General features: G+C 44.6%; 1 protein-coding gene across 1 annotated transcript in view; it reads left to right on the forward strand.

Moving 5' to 3' along the window:
- Positions 1-7,800: 7,800 nt before the first annotated feature.
- The window catches only part of fam214a (family with sequence similarity 214 member A), a 64,960-nt gene continuing 48,399 nt past the window's right edge, over positions 7,801-24,361 (forward strand). The window contains exon 1 of the mRNA XM_017725045.2: positions 7,801-8,765. Coding sequence (XP_017580534.1) covers positions 8,750-8,765 — 16 coding nt within the window. The 5' untranslated portion in view covers positions 7,801-8,749. The remainder of the gene's footprint in view (positions 8,766-24,361) is intronic.

Consider the following 24,361-nt stretch of genomic DNA (forward strand, 5'->3'; position numbering starts at 1 on the left):
CCCTCAAACAATTCAAAACTACTGAGCAAAAGCTCTTCGTTACAAACGGAAGACGCCACACACTTTGAGGAGTTGAGAACACTTCCCAAGTCAAGACGAAACGTCCCACCAATTGCAGAAGGAAGGCAAAGCACGGTTCCCTGGGATCCGCCCCCTTTCCCTCCCCTCCCTTCCCCTCTACGAGATATCCTCCTGTCCCGTCCTGGCAGACTGTAGTGCGTCTCTTAGGTAGCTCGTCGTATGTGAATGTCGGGAATTTTTGCTCTAATCATTTCTACCCGTCCCAGTTGGTTGTCGTGGAAAAGGAGTTTCCGTTTGATATGAAAGGCCTGGCTCTGTGTGCCCTACAATATTTAGAGCGCCTATGACAATCATCTGGAAAACAAACAAAAAAATCATGCTTTCATTTCCTTCCTTTCTTTCTTCCTTTCTTTCTTTCTTCTCCTTCAAGCGATGATCACGTTTAAAGGCTGGAAGGATTTTGGCTGATTGTTTAAAGCAGTAGCTCGAACTGTGTTACCATGACTAGCCAAGCACTTCTCGTGATTTTTTTTATTTGTTTGTTTGTTTTTCATCACTCTCTCTGTCTTTGAATCAGAATCATCTTCCCCAGTGCTTTTTATTTCTGTACTGTATGTCTAGAAAAGAGAAGTGAAGCATTGGTTCTTCCTCTCCGGCTGTGTTTCTGTAATGCCTTCAGTTTATTTCAGTTAACAGTTTTTGCTCTGACTTTGCTACTGTTTTCTCTCTCTCTCTCCCTCTCTGTCTCTCTCTCCCTCTCTCTCTTTCTCTCTCTCTCTCTCTCTCCCTCTCTCTCCCTCCCTCTCTGTCTCTCTCTCCCTCTCTCTCTTTCTCTCTCTCTCTCTCTCTCTCTCTCCCTTCTCTCTCTTTCTTTCTCTCTCTCCCTCTCTCTCCCTCCCTCTCTGTCTCTCTCTCCCTCTCTCTTTCTCTCTCTTTCTCTCTCTCTCTCTCTCTCTCTCTCTCTCCCTCTCTCTCTCTCTCTCTTTCTCTCTTTCTTTCTCTCTCTCCCTCTCTCTCCCTCCCTCTCTGTCTCTCTCTCCCTTCTCTCTCTTTCTTTCTCTCTCTCCCTCTCTCTCCCTCCCTCTCTGTCTCTCTCTCTCTCTCTCTTTCTCTCTCTCTCTCCCTCTCTGTCTCTCTCTCCCTCTCTCTCTTTCTCTCTCTCTCTCTCTCTCTCTCTCTCTCTCTCTCCCTTCTCTCTCTTTCTCTCTCTCTCTCTCTCTCTCTCTCTCCCTCTCTCTCTCTCTCTCCCTCTCTCTCTCCCTCTCTCTCTCTCCCTCTCTTTCTCTCTCTCTCTCTCTCCCTCTCTCTCTTTCTCTCTCATTCTCTCTCTCTCATTCTATCTCTCTCTCCCCCTTCTCTCTCTCTCCCTCCTTCTCTCTCTCGGTCCTTCTCTCTCTTTCTCTTTCTCTCTCTCTCCTTCTCTCTCTCTCTCAATCTCTCTCCTTCTCTCTCTCTTTCTCCTTCTCTCTCCCTCTGCCGTGCAATATCATCTACTGTGTTTGCTAAGCAAGAAAAAAAGAGGAAAAAAAGAGAAGCAAGTGATGATGTCATCATGCTTTTTTCAGTGTTGAAATGTTTCAGCATTTCTGTAGTCACGAAAAGTGTAGAAAATAAAAAAAAAAGTTGGGTTTTCCAGCACAGCAAGACCAGACTCCTGTTTCAGTCTCTGCTCTGTCGTTTAATATTCGTCTTTATTACTATTCACGTCATTTGTAAAGCTGCGTGGACACAAGATTTGGTCAATCAATCACATTTGGTCAATCAAATCAAAAAGAGGTCACAATATTTATTCACCATCCAGAAGCACCAGAGAACCTACACGAGTCTTCGGAGTTTATATGGAATGTTGATGATGGAAAACAGTGGAAAATGACCCAGTGACACCCTGTAGGCTCATGATCTCATTCCCATGCCTTATTAAGTCATGGCCACGCATTAGGTTATAGTTCCCGCACTTTAATACACTGTGGCCATAACTTTGTAAGATGTGTGAACAAGATAATTAAGTCATGGCCATGACTGAATTGTTTCAATTTATACAGGATGTCACCAGCAGGGCTCTGTATGTAATAACTTGTAACTGTGAGGAGCTTTTAGAGGGGGACGTCTGGTTCCTATCACCACCACTGTGAACAGTTCTGACTCAGTAAGTTTCTCTAGAACAGAGCGTTTCACACAGAACCACTCTGAATGGCTCTGTTTACATCTTAACAGGTTAATTATGGAGGAATTTTGAAAAATTGGTGGAGTTCCCCTTTAAACTACAGGCTCATAATTCAGCGTTTATTCTTAAGACTTACTCATTTGTAAGTGTGAACCCACAGAGTTAAGGCAATAACAATACTTGGCCTGAGAGGCCAACGCTGCTAACAACAAATGGGACTGCACAGCCACCAACAAAGGTGCTGACTGGTGACCACTGGCTTCCATTAGTTGTTGTTGTTAGTATTGTAATTACACTACTCACAAAAAAGTTTGGGATATTTGGCTTTTGGGTGAAATTTATGGAAAACGCTACAGTGATGTTATATCATTAAGTAGAAGCATGTGATGGTGATTTCCTCATCTCAAACAATTTACTGAAACCAAAGCCAACAGCAGTGGTGGGTGTAACTGACCCCAACAAACAATCTCAATGTCTCAATAACTCGTCATGCGTCCTTCAGCATCAATTATAGCTTCACAACGACGTCTCCTGCTGTTCACCAGTCAACTCGTTGTCTGCTGAGGCACGGCGTCCCTCTCTTCTTGAAGAACGTCTCTCAGGTCATTGAGGTTCTGGGGTACAGAGTTACGAGCCTCTACACAGCGACTCGGCTGATCCCATAGGTTTTCTATGGGGTTCAGGTCTGGAGAAAGTGCAGGCCGCTCCATCTGAGGTACCCTGGTCTCCAGCAGCCGTTCCCTAATGATGCCACCTCGATGAGCTGGAGCATCGTCGTCCCTGAAGGTGAAATCAGGCCTGTGTTGTTCATGCAGAGGCACAATGACTGGATTAATGGTGTTATTCAGTAGTTTGGGCCACTGGGTCACTGTACCATTCACAAGGTGTAGGGCAGTTCTGTATTGACTGGACACACCTGCCCACACTGTAACACCACCACCACCACCACCACCACCTCGCCGTTAAGCTCCTTGTTAGAGAACAGCAAGTTGTGCAGAAAGCACTGAAACACTGAACCGCTGGACATGCGCAGTCAAAAGTTTAGAGAAGGTCACTTTAAGTTCACCTGTAAAGGTTAGAGCGCATTTTAAGTCTCATCCTCAAATTTCACCCCGAAAGCCAAACATCCCCGACTTTTTGTGATTAGTGTATAAACAGACTACAAACATGAGTCATAAATACACACATTCATACAAAACACACAAACTGAGGTCAGCTGGCCTCTGTGTCACACTTCTGCCCACCAGAGGGCAGTGTTGGTTCCCATCACCACCACTGTGAAGACATCTGAACCATTTCACACCAAACCCACTGAATCCCTGATTACACCTCACACACTGGACTATTCAGTCATCCTGAGAAAGTGGTGGAACTGCCCTTTTAAAGTTTATACGGTAACTGGGTGAGCACGATCAGGAAGAGTCTGACACAGTGTCTGACTGTACGGAGCCCTGCTGGTGACATCCCGGAAAAATACAAATAATGTATGGCCACAACTTAGTAAGGCGTGGGAATGAAATGATTAAGCCTTGTCCACAGCTTGATAAGGCATGATCTTGTTTGCACGCCTTTCTAAGTTGTGCCCACGACTTAATGATCCCATTTGTATGCCTCTCATCTCTAATGGTAATCAATTAGCCAGTGTATTATTAATTATGTTTATTTATTTTTACTTACGCAGTTTTTAAACATAAAATTGACCAGGTTATAATAACAAGAAATAAATAATATGTTTATATATTTTTTGGGAATATAAACAACAGATTATATGAATATTACAAGGTCAGTGAACTGATCAGTGTCTTCCACTGATACCTTCTCAGAGAGAGAGAGAGAGAGAGAGGGGGAGAGAGAAAAAGAAGAGAGAAAGAAGAGAGAATGGGGGAGAGAGAGAAAGATATGGAGAGAGAGAGAGAGGAGAGAGAAAAGAGAGAAAGATGGAAAGAGATGGGGAGAGAGAGAGAGAGAGATAGAGAGAGAGAGAGAGAGAGAGAGAGAGAGAGAAGACAGAAAGAAGAGAGGAAGAGAGAAAGGGGGAGCAGGAGAAAGAGAGGGAGAGAGAGGAGAGAGAAAAGAGAGAAAGAGTGAAAGAGATGGGGAGAGAGAGAGAGAGAGAGAGAGAGAGAGAGAGAGAGAGAAGGAGAGAGAGAAAAAGAGAGAGAGAGAGAGAAAGAGAGAGAGAGAGAGAGAGACAGAGAGAGAGAGAGAGAGAAGACAGAAAGAAGAGAGAGAGAAAGGGGAGAGAGAGAGAGAGAGAGAGAGAGAGAGAGAGAGAGAAGGAGAGAGAGAAAAAGAGAGAGAGAGAAAGAGAGAGAGAGAGAGACAGAGAGAGAGAGAGAGAGAGAGAGAGAGAAGACAGAAAGAAGAGAGAGAGAAAGGGGAGAGAGAGAGAGAGAGAGAGAGAGAGAGAGAAGGAGAGAGAGAAAAAGAGAGAGAGAGAGAGAAAGAGAGAGAGAGAGAGAGAGACAGAGAGAGAGAGAGAGAGAGAGAGAAGACAGAAAGAAGAGAGAGAGAAAGGGGAGAGAGAGAGAGAGAGAGAGAGAGAGAGAGAGAGAGAGAGAGAAGGAGAGAGAGAAAAAGAGAGAGAGAGAGAGAAAGAGAGAGAGAGACAGAGAGAGAGAGAGAGAGAGAGAGAGAGAGAGAGAGAGAGAGAGAGAGAGACAGAGAGAGAGAGAGAGAGAGAGAGAGAGAGAGAGGATTAAAACCTTTTCATTGTAATGACCACTAGAGGGTGCTCAGCCTCAACACTCGAGTGAACAATAATAACAAATACACTGGCGGAGATGATAAACTGTCCAAATATTGATGTTAAAAATGACTCACTGTTACAAACACACCCTTCAAGAGAGGGTTCTTCAAGGGTTCTTTAGTAAACGGAATGGAACGAAGAACCATGAACACTTAAAGAATCATTTGCATGCTTAAATGGTTCTTTGCATGGTGGAGCGTTTCTTCAGAAACACACACTAGTGAACTCACTAATGTCTGTAGAAGCAGTCTGCAGGCCTAGGGGCTCGGCTTTATACACCTGTGGCCATGGAGGTGATTAGAACACCTGAATTCAGTGATCTGGATGGGTGAGTGAAAACCTTTGGAAATACAGTGAATTTACTGTACGTCATTTCTCAGTCCAGCTCACTTTGAACTGCAATACTATCATGCCGCCACGAGATGGCAGCAGAGCGAAGGCTAAGACTCAGACTCTGCCCTCAAACACACTTAAACCTTAACAAGCTTAGAATCGTCACTGATTAATTGCGCAGGACTGACTCAACAGATTGTTTAGCCATGAGACTGTCGTCGACGTCTTTCAGACACTTTCACATGCCTGGATGCTGAGAAGCGATCATGAAAAAGTCCAATTAATTAACTGCTAACACGTATTTGATTAAAGGTTTTGGCTGATTATAGAGACTCAGACGTCTTCACACTGGTGGTGATGGGAACCAGATGTCGCCATGACTACAGCACAGATATAGACATTATATTTACTATCCAGAACCACCATAGAACCCACACGAGTCTTCTGGGTTTTATGTAATGTTGATGATGGTAAAATAGGGACTACTTTGCCGTAGAACTCCCTTCACGTATCCGTCCGCCAAACGAAGAGTTTCACACCAAACCACTCTGAAAGACTCATCTGAGCCATTTAATCATGCAGAAAGTTTGGTAGTTCGGTAGTTATTTACATAAAATTTATCCGTATAGAAAGCTACACGGAAATTAACTTACGTACAAAATAAAAGTTGTGGAACATCGAACCATGCTCGAGTAACGTCTGTTTCTGCATGAATATAAACCAGAATAAAATCAAATAAAACATACATTCTAAAAAAAAAACATAATTCTGTATTTATTTGCGAGAAAAGAGGTTTTATGCTCTTTAACCGACGCTAAAAGCGGGAGGGGAAAAAAGTTTCTGAGAGGACTTTATTTGGACTCCACCGGTCGCCATGGCAACAGAGTCACGTGAGGCCTGAGCCAGCGCAAAGATCGTAAAAGAACGACAAGAGCAGCGAGAGGAGTCACTCTGCTCCGCTTTCTGTCTCCAACACCCGCAGGAAGATTGGCGGTCTGTTTTGTTTTCTATATTCACGTCCACAGTTCAGAAAACAGTATAAAAACATATGAAAATCTGATGTATGTCATCACATATGGCTTTCACACGATCTAAATTAGCATATAGGGATTTCCCTTACATCCAACTTGCCTTAGTCAGATAGATATGGCCATACATGTGACATATATGCACATAAAACTGGTCATTTTTCAAATGTGGGACATATTTTAGTCACATATAAGCACAATTGTGTAACACGACCATATAGAACAGAAAACATTAAACACATATGTATGGCGTATATTACTTTTATATGCTAGATAATATATGTTAGATACATGTTAGATAATGTAAGGTTTTTTCTTGAATGTATGTTGTTTCAATGTTTCTATCAGACAATATGTGCTCCATGTATTATGCACACCTTTCAGACTTATAATTATGGCCCATATATTATGCATATATGTCCAGTAATTGATACTTACATAAGTACATAATATACATGTACACAAGGTGTAAAATACAGGAGGTCCTGGGGGTCCAGGATCCCCTAATTAATCTTGCGGCCCCTTTGAATGTTTCAAAATCAAAATTCTGGGGGTCTCTGAAAATAAACGTATTATGTTAGGGGAAAATAGACAATTACAATACAAATACTAATTCAGGGAAAGCTCATTATTCAATCATCTGCAAGCAAATTAATTTGACTTGTCGGTCCTTCATAGTCTAGCAACTGCAACTATGCTCAGAAAAACGTTACTCAACCTAAAAACCTGACAGATTTCTCAGGTTTTGTGGAAAGAGTGGCTTGAGGACCCCCAGATACCCAGTATTTTGCACACTTAATGTCATATTTTGACATACAGGCCTGACCCCCTATAACATGTGCATATGTGGCCGTATATCAGATTTAGGAAATCATAAACCAGTATGATACTAACAGGTTACGCAACAGTTCAGCACATATAGCACTTTTTTGGGTCAATAGAGTGTCTTTTTGTCCCAAATGTGGCGATTAATGACTCGTGCTTTTATAAAACCTTTCCACAAGCAAGATGCGTGGCCGTGTCTCCGTAGCAGCGCCTCTACGATCTTTACACCACAGCCGACACTGGAATACCTACGTACGTAGCGTGGGATCGAGATCCTAATGCGTGGCCACGACTTAGTAGGCCACAATCTCGTTCCCACGCCTGGCTAAGCCGTGGCTGTGCATTAAGATCTCGTATCCTTGCTTTACTAAATCGTGGCCACGCATTATTGTTTTTTTTTTTTTTTTTTTTATTATTTATACAGGATGTCACCAGCGGGGCTCCGTAGGTTGGGGTGGGGGGGGGGGGGGGGGGGGGATACCGAAACTGAGGTAACAGCGTCTTACGAGCGAAACAATGTTGCGCATCTCGCTGCTGTTCAATCATCTTTGGCGGCACTTCGCTGCCGCAACGAGGACGTGACGCGGCAGGGTAGGCGGGGCCAGCGGCGGGTCACGTGACCGCGCCTAGCTCTTCGTATGTGTTTTGACAAGCAGAGAGAGAGAGAGAGAGAGAGAGAGAGAGAGAGAGAGAGAGAGCGAGCGCGAGCCCCTACGTCACTCAGCTCCAGAACGCTTTTATTCGTCTTAGGTTGCGCGTCTGATCATCTGGTCTGAGGAGAGTCTGATGCCCGGTTCCGTGGAGGATTTCACTTCTGGGTCTGAGCTCAGCTTAAGTCGGTTAGTTCTGACTAGTTGCCTGTGGGAAGCCCGAGCTGATCTGAGCTGGTCTGGGCTGATCTGAGCTGGAGCTGTGATGGAGGAGAAAGTGGCGATGGCAGGATAAGAAGGATAAGAATGGTTCTCCAGCTTGCAGTGGGAGACATGCCTGCTGCGTTTGGACTCTGTGGCCCCCTGATACTGATACTGCAGCCCAGATTGCGCTGAGGGCTTCGAGGAGGAGGAGGAGGAGGAGGAGCAGCAGAGGAGCTTCCCTTTCTTCTACCTGTCCGGTGTTTGGAGGAGGAGGAGGAGGAGGAGGAGGAGTAGTAGGGGGTTGGGATGGTCAAGAGGGGTCTGCAGACGTCTGGCTTCAGATTTGGCCGGCGAGCCTGCTAGATCAGTGTCCCAAAGCTTCTGGCGCTGGAGCTGCTGGAGCTGCTGGAAGGCTTTGCTAATGGGGGCATGAGGAGGAGGAGGAGGGGAAGTGGTCGAGGTGGCGTTTGACCCAGTTGTTTTCGCCCGCTTACATACATACAGGGCGGCTTTGAGGGGGTCCTTTGGACCTTCTCCGTCTCAAGGACTAGTCCGGCTCGTCCAGTCCAGCAGACGTGGAAGTGGACGGTGGCCCAAGCCAGAGCAGGAGAAGCGCGTGAGACTGAGCCGAGCGAGCTGATGAGATGAGGTGCCCGTAGTCAGTCAGTCAGTCAGTCAGTCTGAGGGCTTTTCGACGAGAGTTTGACCACCAGAGCACCGAGAGACCGCTGGAGACGGACAACCAGGCGAGCTGGAGGGCGCCACGGTGGACACCATGAAGCCTGACCGAGGTAAAACATCACTCCTAGTTGAAGCGCTCGCGTCCATCCAGCGTTAGAAGCGCGTGAGATGTTCGCCGAGGGGGGTCCGACCGGCTCTGGGGGCTTGTTTTGCTCGCGGCCAAATGCCATCAGATAGAGACGGAGGGGAGGTGATGATAAAAGGGCTGACTGGCCTTGTTCGAATTCCTCCGTTCCACCTTAAATAGTGCAGCAGGTAGGTTCTGGCGCCCGAGGGGCTAGACCGAAGCTGCCGCGCCATTTAAGGTGGAACGGAGGAATTCGACTAGGAAGCGAACTTCGCCCGTTTGTTTTTGTCCGTGGCTGTCATTTCTCTCCCGGCCGGCGAGGCGGTCACGCGGTCGATGTCGCTCCTGGGAAGGGACAAAGTCTTCAGGAGCGTCGGTGCGTTTCTCGGTAATGTTTTAGCGAAGACCCCGCGTCGCCCTACGGAGGGAACAAAGCGTCCTACACGCTTGAGTTTACGTCCAGCAGCGACCCCTGTCGGCGGAGCCGCGCTGCTCGTGTTTTTGTGCGGACAGTGCAGAACGTTTGCATCCCGGGAGCTTTTCGGCTCTTTGTGAGGACGTCGTGGGCACATCTGGTCCTCGTGGTCCTCACGTTTTTATACCAGAAAGGCCAAAGCTGACCCTGTTGACGCTGTGGTTAAAGAGACCTACTGAAAAACCAACGCTTAGGAAGCCCTCAGGTTCTACAGGGATCAGCTTAGTGGTTAACGTCGCATTCAGATCCTATTAGGAGACCACCAGATGCATCTGGAACACCCGTTAAAGCATTAGAACCCTTTACACTGTGATGTCAGCCCACCAAGGGAACCAGAAATTACCGTTACTGGCCCATGGGCAGTCGTGGGCTGGAGGTTAGGGATCTGGCCCTGTGACCGGAAGGTTGCTGGTTCGATCCCCAGGGCCGACAGCACATGACTGAGGTGTCCTTGAGCAAGACACCTAACCCCCAACTGCTCGCCAACCCCGGTTGTGGGATTAAAAAAGTATCACTTAACTTATTGGATGCCACCAGGAACCAACAGAACCTCTGACAGTCGCTACAGCTCACGTAAACCTACTCTAGGGAACTTCTACTACAGCCGTGTTGTTGTTGTTGTTGTTTTCTCCCCCTTAGCTGGCAAGGATGGTTGTCGCCAAGGTTATACGGCATATTTCTGCAGTGCAAGCTGAGTACACATTTAAAAATAAGACGGTTCTTCCAGGGTTCTTCTAGCAGAGCCGGTGTACTCTGGCCATCTGCGAGCTTGACCGGTTCTTGTCTTGGTAAAATGGTTCCAGCATAGCGCCAGTAAGGGTTCTGCTATTGTCGCGATGTCAAGCTTGTAACAGCAGCCGAACCCTTTTTGGTGCAATTCTCAAAAAGGTTCTGTGTAGAACCATGTACACGTTCTCCATCGATCCTAAGAGCAGACTCCTCAGATAAGCTAAAAGCCAAAGTTAGCTGGTCAGCTTTCTGTCCAGTGAGACTGGCTTATTGTTTTCTGGCTGAAAGGTTAACAAAGCTGGTCTCTGGTGTCATTTTTGTGCCAAACAAAGAAAGAATTGCTGCTTCTTTTCGATTTTGATGGACACCAGCGGCTACGCGAATGCCAGCTTGGTTGCATACGCTGGCCTCAGACTCGGCGGCTAGGCTAGCAGCCGGGAAAGGGCGAGGCCACAGGGGTTCCCAGTGGTTTATGAAGTGTTTGTCGTGAATGTTGGGTGTTGTAGTGAGAGAACGCAGATAAAGACTGTGATCTCATTAAAACGGAGAATTCTGTGATACTAATGAGGCTGAGGGAACCAGAATATTGCATAACACAGCCTAGTTAGACTTAGATTTAGGAAAGCACGGCAGCGTTTAGCGACAGTCCTCGAGAACAGGGTGGAAACAGCGCATTATAACAAGGAACCGTGTGCTCCCGTCGTTCCTTAGTTTACGTTTGACACAAGCCACCGAGCTCTCACCTGCGTCCCTCTTTACGACGTCTGTTTACCAGTCCGCCGACGTGATAAAAACAACACGCTCCCTTCGCTTGTGTATTGCAGCCACAGCCCATTGCGGGTTGTTGCCCATTTGTCAGGGCTTGGGTTTCTGTCGTGTGGTAGTCAGTAACCCTGAGAGCTTCTGCTTCTACTGATTAAATCATTACGGATTCAATCTGGGAACAGAGAACCTTTGTGTGGTGGCGTGGAGAGGCTTGCCTCATCAATTGCATTGATTGGTCACAGATTGAAACCATTCAGTACACATTAACGTGACGTTACGTGTCCACCAGCCCCAGTTCACTCAGCCTGGCTTCAACTGCTGTACTGTGTTCTTTAGTCACTCTGCCCGTTGGCCTCTAGTCGTGGCATCGTTCTGTAATCTCGTTGCTGTCCTAAGAAAAACACGGATCTCATGAGGAGCTCTTCTGTTGGTCCGTTCATCATAAAATGTTCACACATTGTAAAGGAGAGCTTCTTGGTTCCCACGTCAGGAGCTCCAAACACTTTTTCTCATGTTAAAATGACATTGTAAGACTGCCAACCACACCAGAACACCTTGTGCAAACCAGCAATCTTGGTTCAGTTTAGTTAAGTTGCGTTAGCAGTTCATGCTGAAGCTGAAGTTCGACAGTTTCGACTCTCTTTCATGTGACATCATTAGAAATGTACAGGAACGTTGGCTTTTTTCTGGCACGTATGTGGCAATTTTTGTATTTCTACGCCGCAAAAATCTTGTAATTTAAAGCGTCAGTTGACATTCAGGAGGAAAACACGAATGCGTGAATCAGGTTTGGAACGTTTCTGTTTTCCACGCATGTTTGCTGCACAATTTTTGCAAATGCCATTCCTATATTTTCCTATAGAGAGAACCAGCTTAGACCCAGACTTCCTTATATGGGCAGGACACTGACTACAGAAGTCTATGTCCAAGTCGATGTCTAAGACTACAGAAGCAGTCGTGAGCTGGTGGTTAGGGAATCAGCCCTGTGACCGGAAGGTTGCCGGTTCGATCCCCTCGGCTGACGGTCCATGACTGAGGTGCCCTTGAGCAAGACACCCAACCCCCAACTGCTCCCTGGGCGCCGTGGATAGGGCTGCCCACCGCTTTGGGCAAGTGTGCTCACTGCCCCCTAGTGTGCATGTATGTGGGTGTTTCACTGCACGGATGGGTTAAATGCAGAGGTCTAATTTCACGGTGTGCAAACACAGAGACAAATGGTTCTTAGTTCTCATGCAGTTCTGTGTTTGGGAGAGGCCTTTGACATTATGACATACCGAAGAGTGGAAAGTTCGCAGTTTGTTCTCCAGCAGGTTGAGAACACCTGTCACAAAACCACATTTGAGTTTGTCCTTCATGCTGGCAAGGCTTTCATTCCTCATTAGAACCTGCTGGTGCCGTTTCAGCACCTAAGAATAAAACAGTTCTGCTGCAAAAGATAGCAGATCCCAAACGACGCGGTGACTCTTCTTGCTATTGTTATTGAGGACATACTGTTCCACTGATGGAAATAGCAGACACTTCAAGTTCCAGCTTCTCTCTTCCCACCCCCCTTTCCTTTTTCCTCCAGTGTTTTTGTTTGGTTACTGCATTGTACCCGGCTTTTTCACACTAATTTGCCATGCTGAGCTGGAATGGATGAGCGCTCTCTCAGAGGGAGATGTATGGACACAGCCACGGCTTTGAGACCGGTATGGTAATGATGTTTGCCTGAGCTGTGGCCTCCTATGGCGGTGATGTGTTGTCTGTAGCACCAGGGTGACACTCACAATAAACTCCGACGTGTAACAGGATCATGTGGCCTCCTCTGGAATCCCGCCCGAGAGACCAAAAATCAATTCAGCCAGAGCAGCCTTCCAATAAACATCTCATGTTTGATGTAGTAAACAAGCTCGTATTTTTCTCACCAGCATTGATCCGGTGAGTGAAACCCCCGAACAGCAGACGTTAGTCGTTCGGCATTCTCGGTCAGTTTGTCCTTGCTCGTTGTTTTGGAGTGTGTTTTGAGTTGCAGGTTTGGTGCGTATAGGATGTTCACACCTCATTCTTGGAACACTGGAGTGTCTTTGTGAAGTCTCTGAGGTAAAAGATGGTCAGGTTGCTACTTGCAGTTCAACGCCTGGTGGGCAATGTGATGTTGTTTTATCGCTGTTGTGATGTACTATGTCCCAGTGTGCTTTTCTGAGCATATCATGGATATCATCAGTACTTAAAGAACATTGACCAACTGCCTGTTTCACTACAAAGTGACCATAATTAGGCCTGTTCACTCGGAGCTCAATTTGTAAGACACAATTAAATCGTTGTACATTTAGGCCTATTGTAGCACGTCTATAGCACGATTTAATAGCGTGTGGTGCGACAAGTTCCATTTTATCTTATCTAACTTATTAAATCTAAAATAAAATGTCAGTATTTGCGATAAAATGTTTTTTTGCCACATTGCCCACCTGTTAAGTGTTGTGATTAGCTGCAGGCATTGCATTGAACTAAAGTGCTGAAAACCTGTCGCGTTCAAAACCGCTTCAAATAACAAGCCTTTGGCTACGTTTACACAGCAGGTAAAAGTGACCCGAATCCGATCTTTTAAATCTGGTCTGTATACGACATCAGTCTGAACAGATCAGCTCCTAAACTGACCCACATGCACAAAAGAACAGAGCTTCACATGTCGTGCTCGTCCAGAGGTAAACAATCACATCTGCCAACGAACGCCTGTCGCTCCCAGAGCTTCAGTTTCGTCTTGGCCAGCATCACAGGAGCAATTATGAAGTTCCAGTGGTTGACAGCTGGGCTCATCACCCACAACGTGTTCGAGTTTGTCGTAAAAAGGACGCGTCCTCAGATTCTTTAAACTGTTCTTTGACGCCGCAGGCTTGGTCTCCTCCTGCCACATTCGGCCGTTTAGTTTGAAACACGGAGCGGTTGCGATACGTCCAGTCCTTCATTCGTGCTTCGTCTGTCCGTCCATCCGTCTGTTCTCCTGTAACTTTTTCCGTCCAGTTACCTTCACATAAAAGCTGGATAACGACTTTAGTTCCGTATGAGGGGCGGAGCAGTCTAGGAATGTTGGAGAGCAGTCAATCAAGCTGCTCATTAGCCACACCCACACAGTTCTCAGATCGCTCTGATTGAGCTGTTTTATCGTAGTTATATGTGATATTTTTCATTCACGCTTTTCGCTGCATATTTAAGTCAAACACTGAAATTTAGTATGCTACAATATATTTAATATTTTACTCTGTTTTCCTTGCGACTTTAAGGGCGAGGCTGAGTCGCTGACTCGAGTCCTCCTCTCTGTCAATCTGAGGTATGAACACCGTGTAAAAACATGCACAGTGTTTCTCACAGAGATGATGTCATGTTCCATCAGGGCAGAGGAACTGGCCAGAGTACAACAGTCAGCTGTTAGTTTCTGGGCGTAGTTTTGAGTTTTGAGGTTCCTCTGCTGTTTGTTTTGGTCGGGTCTCCTCCCTGAGCAGAAACCCTGAGGGTGAAACTCCCTCCCCTCCCCACTCACACATTGCTCGCTGAGCTGGATTTGGTGCGCTAACAGCTGCTGATGTCCACACGGTCAGCACTGAAAGAATCAGGGATTTAAAATATGTCCAGCATAGTGGATTTCCTGCTGCCCGTCCTGATCCTCAACTACAAGGCCCATGTTTTAAGCCAAACATGAAGCGCTGGTCTAGGTGAAGATACGTAACTATCCATCAAAGCCTAATAGTGATATTCTTCCATCCTCAACCATCTGGTTTAGGGCTGCAAAGCACATTTTGGCTGAAGTGACGTTGTACATCATCACGTGCTGGATTCCTGAATTCCTGGCTCGGCTACTGTGTCATATTTCAAGCTCTTTAAACGTGCATGAAGAAGAATGCTTTGAGAAAAGTTCATATGTACCAGCAGTAGGTTCCTCTCTCAAAGGGAAGGGAATGCTTTGGGAGGTATTCTAATAATAGTAGTATATTAATAAGCTTTGTTTATGTAGCACCTTTGATTCCAGCTGAAGTAAAATCGAGATAATTCAATTAAAAAAGCCAATAACAGAAAATAAAGACACGTAAGAATCAAGGACGATCTTTAATTAAAAGCTCAATTAAACGGATATATTTTTGTGCAAGGCAAATATATGCAGATCTAACTTCACGTCTTGGAGCGGCGACAAACATTCAGTAAGATGTGTGGGTGCTAGGAACCCTAAGGTCAGTTCTAAGCAGGTAACCTGTGCAGTTCTTTCAAAAGTATGCTTGTATTTCATACAAGTTCTTTGGGATTTTGGGCAGGCCACATGGTTTTTCCATGTGGCTCCGAGATGGAAAACCTAGCAATTTTTCAAAAAATTACTGAATGCGTTTGTGTTTATATGAGATGATAATAATTACAAGATCTAACAGATTAAAATAAGCTTGGAACTAAGAATAAGAATTTGAAGCTAATAATAAACACGCAGTACCAGAAAAAAATAAAACGTGATGCTGGTTTTTGTCCTTTTGGTCAGAACGGGCGCAGGAACGTCCTACCACTTGACCCCTAAGCCGTATGACCGTATGACCAGCTGCAAACCGGTGAAATGAAGCCTACAGGCCAATTGAGGTGTATTTTTGAACGTCAAGGGCTGGGACACGTTTAAAAATATGGGCTCAGCTGCGTCCAACGATCTGCCAAAGCAGAACAGGGGCTGAGGGTGAAAACGGTGAAGAAACTGACGTTGCTCTCAGTGGTGCTCTCAGCACTGCACTTACGTAATTAATCAGGGTCACTCAACCAGGACATGGCACTCGCTCTCGTTCTCTCGCTCTCTCTCTCCAGCCTGGATGAGAGGCTGACATCACTTCCAGTGTGGTCGTGATCTTTGCTGTTGGCCCTTCGGGCACCATGCTGTCACCTGCTGGTCCGCCCTCACCGACCTCGGGACAGTTTCGCAGCCCCCTTTCACCAGTAATGCAGCGTATGGTAATGAGGGAGGAAACGGATCCCGGACGAGCCCCCAACTCAAAGGTGCTTCTTCCGCAGGGAGCTGAGCCTGCAGATGAAGGACCATCTGGGCCTGTTGGTTCTGGCGCTCTAGGAGACAAAGGCTCGCTGTGCCATGCTTTTATTAGAAGCCGTGTGACTGGCCAAGGCCTTGCCACACCAAAGCGCCCACTCACTCCCAAAATATCAGTCTGCTCACACCTAAATAGGCACAGAGCTTGTCATTGAGTTTACGTGGTAAATAGGATGCTAGTGTTGACCTTCTGAAATTACACATCTATCTTTGAATATAATACAGTAGTTTACCTCACTGGGGCTTTAAATGGAAAGTGACTGCACGGCCAAGTGGATGTATGTCTGAAAAAAACATGTAATTGCTTCCAGTGTGGTCGCGTGGTGTTGACTATAAACATAGAAGTCAAGTTTAAAGTCAGCCTTGAAATAAAAAGGTATAAAAAAGAAATGAGGCGGATTGATCCATCAAATGGCGGCAGGCGTAATATTTCACTGATATTTTGATTAATTTTGTTATTATAGGCAATATTCTTCTCGAGTATCTTCAGTACATCGTCAGTACTTGAAGAACATTGACCAACAGCTTGTTTTGTGTTAAATCTAGCATTATTGATCCTGTTCAATGGGATTTATTGTGTGAGATGTTGAATAATAATCGTTGCGCTCACTATTCGTAAGTGTGGCCCTTCTAGCGCATTGCATCTGCTTGCAATATTGCAAGACGTGATGTGCATCATGAAAAAACGGAGCGAAAAGCCAGATACCACTATATTAAATTCCACTGTAATTTGGAACTTGTGGAATGCAAGGTAGCTGGTTCTGAGATGGTTACACCTGATTCAGCTTGTAAATTAATGATGAAGCCCAATCAGATGTGGTAGAGCAGAAACATTAAACTGTGCAGTGCTGCAACCTTGCTGGATCAGAGTTTGGGAACCTTTCTCCAGAGCAGGATACGCTTTCAGGTTCATGTATCCTCTCAGTTTGGCAGTGACCTGAATGTAGTTGAGGAGAAGGTTTGGGGTTTCTGGCCCGTGCACGGTCTCAGCTCCGTGTGCCTGTGGTACTTTGCCGTTTGAATAGGTACTCCTGTTGGTTGTAGGCCTCGAAGCTGGGCGGAGAGTGTTTACACTTCATTGTTTGGCCCTCATATTTAGAGCTGCGCCCGGGCAGTCATTTCACTCATTAGATGGAAGTTTTCCACCAAATTTCCTCTTCATCTCTTCCCATAAAGGAGATGATTAATTTTGGGTGAAGCCTAGAAATCATGGCTATAAACACAATCTCTGAATTCCCAGTCTCAGAGTTTCAGGGTTGAGTTGTTTGGGTTTTTGTCCTCCTTCTGACCAAAATAAGAGCTTTCTTTAAGTCCGCCGGGGTTCCACGTAGGCACACGCTTTTGAAGAACCCTCAACGCCGCTTTTCACTGAAGGAAAATGAAGCAGTCTTGCCATAATAAGCATTTTCATCTCTGCTTAGGAGGAGCAGGTTTTTTAAAGCACCTAGAGGGATTAGATTTATGTTAATTTCTCACCCCAGTGGGCGCTTTTGGTAAACATCACTCGCTCTGGAAAGGCCCGTGGACTGTCAGCTGCTTCCTCATGCCTGTCTCAATTTTAGATAAGCTTTCTAAAGAATTGGAGCCTTCTCCTGATGAGCGACGGAGAGGGGTGTAGAAGCCATGAAAGCGCCCAGACTGATCTGCTTTGTTGGTTGACGCCTCTAGCAGATCCTGAGGGGTGCGGAGGGGTTTCTGATGAAATCTGTTGCATCTGAGTAGCTTCTCAGATCGAGCATATGTTAGAAAGGATTAATAATGCCATTATTACTGTTGTTGTTGTTGGTGTTGTTGTTAGTTGTGGTAGAAGAAGACTTGGCATCTGTTAGCATGAGTCACTTTAATGAAAAACCTGCAGAATTTTCCATTTTTTTATGTCCTCTTTCAAAAAGAGGCAGATGTTTTTCCATGACGAGCGCATTTCGAGGACAAACGGGCTTTCGAAAAATAAACATGTCAACTAAAAAAAGTTCTAATCTTCATCAGCATCTTAGTTTTCTCAAAACAGCCATAATCGTCTGGTATTAAACTGGCTACTATTAACGGATTTGTCAAAATTTCTGCGTAATTCATGCAAACAGTCATTCATTGTGGTTGTTGGTGGCTCAGTGTAGAGAAGCCGACTCATTTCTTTACAGTGGTGGTGATGGGAATGCCTCTGTCACAAATCTAACCATTTATTTGTGCTTCTTTCTACGTTTTGAGGACTATTTTGCCTTGCGATGCGCTCCACGTTCCTCTCCACCGCGAATGGATGTACGTTCGAGCCTAAAACCTTCTCAAAACTGTCGTAAAGCAATATCCCAGGCATGAGGCGGTGAATTCATGACCATTTCGTGCCATAACCTTCTGTGAGGTGGACGTCTGGTTCCTATCACCACCAGTGTGAGCGGTTCTGACGCGAAGATTCTCTAGAACAGAGCATTTCGCACCAAAATGCCACATCTTAACTATTTTGTTATGCAGAGACGTTGACAGGTTGGTGGAATTGCTCAATTTGACTGCAGTTTCCTCAGTGCTCAATATTGATATTCAATATTGATGATGTCGTGCGCAAGTCACAACCGTAGTCTTTCACAACCAGTTGAGGTAAAATAAGTGCACACTAGATCACATGACCGTCATTGTGCCCTTTGTTTGCGCCCATCTGTAGTCGTTTCAGGGGGCTTCAAAGAGGCTGAATTTGCTCCTTTCTATTGGAAATGGACCCCGGTGGGCCCCTGACTCTAGAATGCTTGTTGAATAGATTCTGGATTTTGTGGCTCCAGTTGGAGGTCGTGGCTGATCTGAATTGGTGACGTGAAAAAAATTTGGCGTTTAGTTCTTTTTAATGATCTACTGTTTCAGCAGCATCACATCAACAAGTCATGAGAGGGGAAGTTCAACCCAACAACAGCAAGGGTGTGAACTGCCTGTCGAAGAGTTTGACCAATCAGGAAGGACCCGAGCTTATGCTCTGTATATAACCATGCAAACAGAGCTTACGCAGGAACAAGATAAGCTCTTGGTATATGTTGGATAAGTCTAGAGCTTAACTTACAGAAAATAAGCATTAAAATGAGTGCTGGGTGGTGTTTTCCATCAGTAAAGCGCACGAATGCTTAGCAGCTGGTATGTTGTGGGCACCACGATGAATATAATGCTTATTGTATATCAGATATATTGAGTTTTAATATCAGGGTGTGCTGACAGACTGTGTAATCCATTGTTAGTTCCAGCCTAAAACTACATTTAATGTTGCTGTGTTTTGTAACATTATGTGGCGTTCAGCTGCATCACTTTGGCAGAATTCGTGCTTTTCTGCCAATTTTTCTTCCAGAAATGTTTTCTCACTACAGTATGTCACACAACCACTGGACAACCACCCACAGCATATACAGTATCTTTAAAAGTTCCATTTAAATATATGTGCCATAAGTACTGCCACATTACAGAACTGTTTTAAAGGGTGTATATATATCCATATCCTGTGTGTGTGTGTGTGTGTGTGTGTGTGTATGTATGTATGTATGTATGTATGTATATGTGTGTGTGTGTATATGTGTGTGTGTATATATATATATATATATATATATATATATATATATATATATATATATATATATATATGGGTAAGAGGCTAGTGTGTGTGTGTGTGTGTGTGTGTGTGTGTGTGTGTATAGATAGATAGATATAGATGTTATATTTAGCTTCATTCTGCATTTGCCAGCCAATGGAAAATAAAACAGACCAACAAAAGATGACATTTCAAATGTGGTTTTCATTTTTCCAAAGTTTCTCCCACCTTCAAGATGCATCATCAGGAGTGGGGGGTTTTCCTAACCTGTAAAACGGAGAATCTCATCCCAGCTGCTGTCAGAGGAAGCTAGGCAACAGATTTACAAGAGTATTTTATGTTGACGAAAGTGCCCCTTTAAAATTGCGATATTGCTATACTATGTATATACTATCAATATATATATATATATATATATATATATATATATATATATATATATATATATATATATATATATCATAGCACTACATGTTTTCTGTTAAATGTGTAATTATGTAAGGAACAAAAGCTTGTACCTCCAAAAGGGTAACCATACAGAAGAAGGAAAAAACATACTTCACTTTTAATGTAAGTCAGTGGAACCAGACGTCTTTCCAGGTCATTTTGGGTTGTTTCTTTAAGCCCATTCATCATGAAATTGGGAAGGTCAATGGAAAGGGTAAGAGGTATTTTCGAAGTATGTCAAAAACCTAAAAAAACAAGATTTTCTTCCGACAGCAGCGGTATGTAAGCTGTACTGCTGTAATCCATCAATAACAGTAAGTACATCACCAGTAGTTGCATTGTTGCGTGTATTACTGATGAATAACTATACAGGTAGTAGAGACACTAAAGTAGGACCAGTTATTTTTTCCCAGATCATGTAGTGTTGGCTCCCTGTAAGGATAGCACTAGCTGAGGTTAGAAGTCCTGTTTTTAGGCCTTTGGGTTGGTTAAGTAACCTCAATAGACTTGCTTACAGCTCTCCTGGGAATTTGGCCTTTTGGCATTGATTTTCTATTGACCCACTTGCTCAACCTGTGCATGCATGTGTTGCTTCTTCACTGGAGCCCAATAAAGGTGCTGTTAATTGATTTGTTTCTCAGAGTCAGCCTCGGTGCTTGTGACTCGGCCTGTATTGTCTTGCTGAAGGCTCGTGTGGGTCAGAGTGTCTCTCAGTGGTGCTGCTGGGAAGGTAAAGCTAGACCTGCTGTTGTTACTGGACACCTGGTATGTTCTCTCACTGCTGGTGTTATGCAAACCTTTCCACACACTTCTGGTTTACACTCACACACACATAAGCCGAGCTGAGAGCGTCTGGAGTGTGTTAGTGCCTGAGGGTAGCTGCGTCCCTCACCCTCGCTCTGTCTGCTCCTGAGTCACAATTACAGCTGTCTGTTTTCGTTGTGGTGCTGAAATAGACCTTGGGGGTTGCAATATCATTATTATGTGATAACGGTGTACGTCATAATGCTCTGTTTGGAGTGTATGGTGGGCATAGTTAGTACTTCTTGAACACCAAACAGCAGCATCATAAAACAAGGCCAATTACGGAGAGCCTGTAAACTTTAAAGCGGGTGTTTAGTAGTAGCTGCGCAGCAATAGGTAGCCAATCAGGTAGCCAATCAGACAGCAGCCCATTGTGACCCATAATGTTTGCCTGATCTGTTCAGTTTTTTTTCATTCCTTCTTAAAATATTGAGGTTAAAGCAAATTACTCTGCTCATAGTCTTACATAGCTTATTTTAAAACCAGGGCTCCTTTTTATTTATTTATTTATTTTATTTTCCAACTCAATTTGAAATACTATGATGAATATTAAGGCTGGTTCGGCAAAAGTGAAATTTAAAACCACGAAACCACCCTAGATGCAGTCAGCCCACGAAGACGTGTGTGATGTCCAAATTTTGCTCCTTTAGCTTAGCGCTGGAGCTGCCGAGCTAACAAACACTAGAAGTCAATAGTCACCGAAAATCTCAAAACGCTCAAACCACAATCAGCTCTTCATTAAGACTTGCTGATGTGGTTTAAGACATGGTATGACCTGCTATGAACTATGGACCATGAACAAAACTTCAAGGCGTATCTGGACGCAGCGGTCAGCCACTTTAGACCCCAGGTGTTGTGTCAAATTTGGCCTCTCCGCCAGAATGTGCTTACGATTTGTTTTGTTTTTTTCATTTTCTTTTGTTCAAAAACAATTTTTCATGAATAGAAACGACAGACAGCGTGAACATAATCTGCAGTTTCCATATGCATGTTGGGAATGTGCGTTTCGACTACTTGTGATATTCAAGTACAGATCGTGACGACTTTAACCACATGAGAGGACAACCGTCCACATTTTGCAGTAAAAAAAAAAAGGAATTTCATTTTACGACTCAAATAAAATTGGTATTTCATTAATTTGTTAACCTGTATATTTGCATAAAAACATAATAAATACTCAAGTAGTGATTTCATTATTTAAATACGGGCCCCTTAAGTGGTTAACCACCTCCTCAAGAACTTGTGCACGTCTCTGCACATACGAACAGAAAGGGGGATTTCGGACAACACAGTGCCTGCCTGTTGCGTTCGGCTACGCAGTGAAGTCTTTTATAGTCATATATTGTTATATATGCTATATATAGTTATATACAGTACGTCCTAATGGGCCCTAAATGACATTGTCTTCACAACATTAATGAAATGAGGGACGTTTTGAGGATGCACGAGCAGAAAACATTTGGGTGACTATTGGGTTCCAATGTTTGTAAGCAGCATTAGCCTCATAGCTCCGGTGCTAAACTAAAGAAGCAAAATTTGCAAGCTTGGTTGATCAACTAGACCTTGGTAAGTAGCAAACTAGGCCCACTTGTTTTGTGGCTGAACTTGTCCTTTAAACTGGACTAAGCACGCTCTCTTTGTGAGACATGCACCTGGTCAGTGTTCTTTAAGTACTGATATCAGCGATATGGTGAGAAAAGCTTATTGTAGGGCAACAATAACATATTGTGGTAGTGCGCATTGTGACGTTAACGGTTCTGCCGTATCGCCCGTCGTTAACGTCGGCATATTCTTTTTATCGTCTGTGTTACAGTGACCCCTCCGAAGGTCAGTCTGTTCATGGATCTTCTGTTGCCATTGTCAACAGGATTGGTCACAGGAGCAACCTGTGGCCTGGCTGTGTCTCAAAACACCCACACACTCATACACATACACACACACACACACACACCGACAGACAGACAGACCGTAATCAGCTGATCGTGTGCAGTGGAAAAAGGACCCACACAAACACACACATACCTCTCCTTAAGTGGAGCTGAAACGAAGCGGCGGCTCTTCCCCCTCTGACCCAGCCGCTGATTTATGACTGACATTTGGAAGCGAAAATAAAATATGGGTTAATTTTAGGAAAAAGCATGCGAGACATATTGAGAGGGGCTGAGGAATGTCCCTGGACGGGTTTGTGATATTAGGGAGGTTAGGGGTCTTCAGTGTGGATGGATGAGGAATCTTTGGTTTGTGTGTGAGAAATTTCAAATGATGTTGTCTCCTGGCCAAATACTGCTTTCTTTAACTCCTCATGCAAAATAGTTCACTCTTAAAGGACCGGCCATGGACGGTATGTAAACACTGCTAAAGCTTCAAAACCTGCAGTCTAAAGTGTCCATATATACAAACAAAGCTGCGTTGTTTTTTTGCATATATATACAGGACTGTGTGAAAGTCTTAGGCACCCAAGACACATTTTCAAAATCTGTTTATTTGTGTAGTTTGTGTTTATTTGCTGAGAAAAGTGTTAATATTTGAACACACACACACACACACTCTCACCGGCCACTTTATTAGGTACACCCGTTCAGTTGCTTGTTAACACAAATAGCTAATCAGCCAATCGCACGGCTGCAGCTCACTGCATTCAGGCCTGTAGAGGTGGTCAAGACGACTTGCTGAAGTGCAGGCCGAGCATCAGAACGGGGAAGAAAGGGGATTTAAGGGACTTTGAACGTGGCGTGGTTGTTGGTGCCAGACGGGCTGGTCTGAGTATTTCAGAAACTGCTGATCTGCTGGGATTTTCACGCTCAACCATCTCTAGGGTTTACAGAGAACGGTCCGAAAAAGAGGAAATATCCAGTGAGCGGTCAGTTATGTGGACGAAAATGCCTTGTTGATGTGAGAGGTCAGAGGAGAATGGGCAGACTGGTTCCAGATGATAGAAAGACAGCAGGAACTCAAATAACCAACCAGAATCTCTGAGGAACGTTTCTAACACCTTGTTGAAAGTGTGGCATGAAGAATTAAGACAGTTCTGAAGGCGAAAGGGGGTCCAACCGCATATTTGCTTAGATGCCCTAAAACTTTCCCACAGTGCTGTATATGATATTCTGCTTAGGTCCTTAAAAGATAAACACACACATACAGTTTGCACAATGATTCTGACGTTCTCCGTGTTCTTATCTGGGGATCTTTATTCTCAGGTAAGAACAGAATCTACACACACTCAGGAGCACAAAGGTGAGAACAGTTCTGCGCTTTAGGAACACGTCATGAGCCTGACGTGGACCTTTTCTCAGGATCGAGGCCTGTTGTTGAAAGCATTAATGGCAGCAGTGAGTATGTGTTACTGGGAAAATCACCACATGACATTAAAATGGATGCAGGTAAACAAAACAAGAATTTCCAGATACGGTTCCAGATTTCTCCTCGGTGCCCCGGTGCTCAGTCGCAGTCATGCTGAAGTTATGTGAACAAAAACGGTCATGTAAAAAAACAGTCGGGCTGTTTTTGGTGCATAGACTTATTCAGATGTGAACCTCCGGGGGAAAAGGTCGATTTTGGTGCTTGTTTTTAGATTTAAAAAAAAAAAAAAAAGAGGAGGCAAAGTTCAGCTGACTGACCACTTCTGACCGAAATTGCATTCATAAAACTATCAAACTGTTTGTTTTGTTGTCTGAAATTGCTCAATCTGTCCTGATGGTAAAAGAGCAGGGAGGTGTGTGTGTGTGTGTGTGTGTGTGTGTGTGTGTGTGTGTGTGT

The sequence above is a fragment of the Pygocentrus nattereri genome, chromosome 7 (assembly GCF_015220715.1).
Source record: "Pygocentrus nattereri isolate fPygNat1 chromosome 7, fPygNat1.pri, whole genome shotgun sequence".
Taxonomy (NCBI): Eukaryota; Metazoa; Chordata; class Actinopteri; order Characiformes; family Serrasalmidae; genus Pygocentrus; species Pygocentrus nattereri.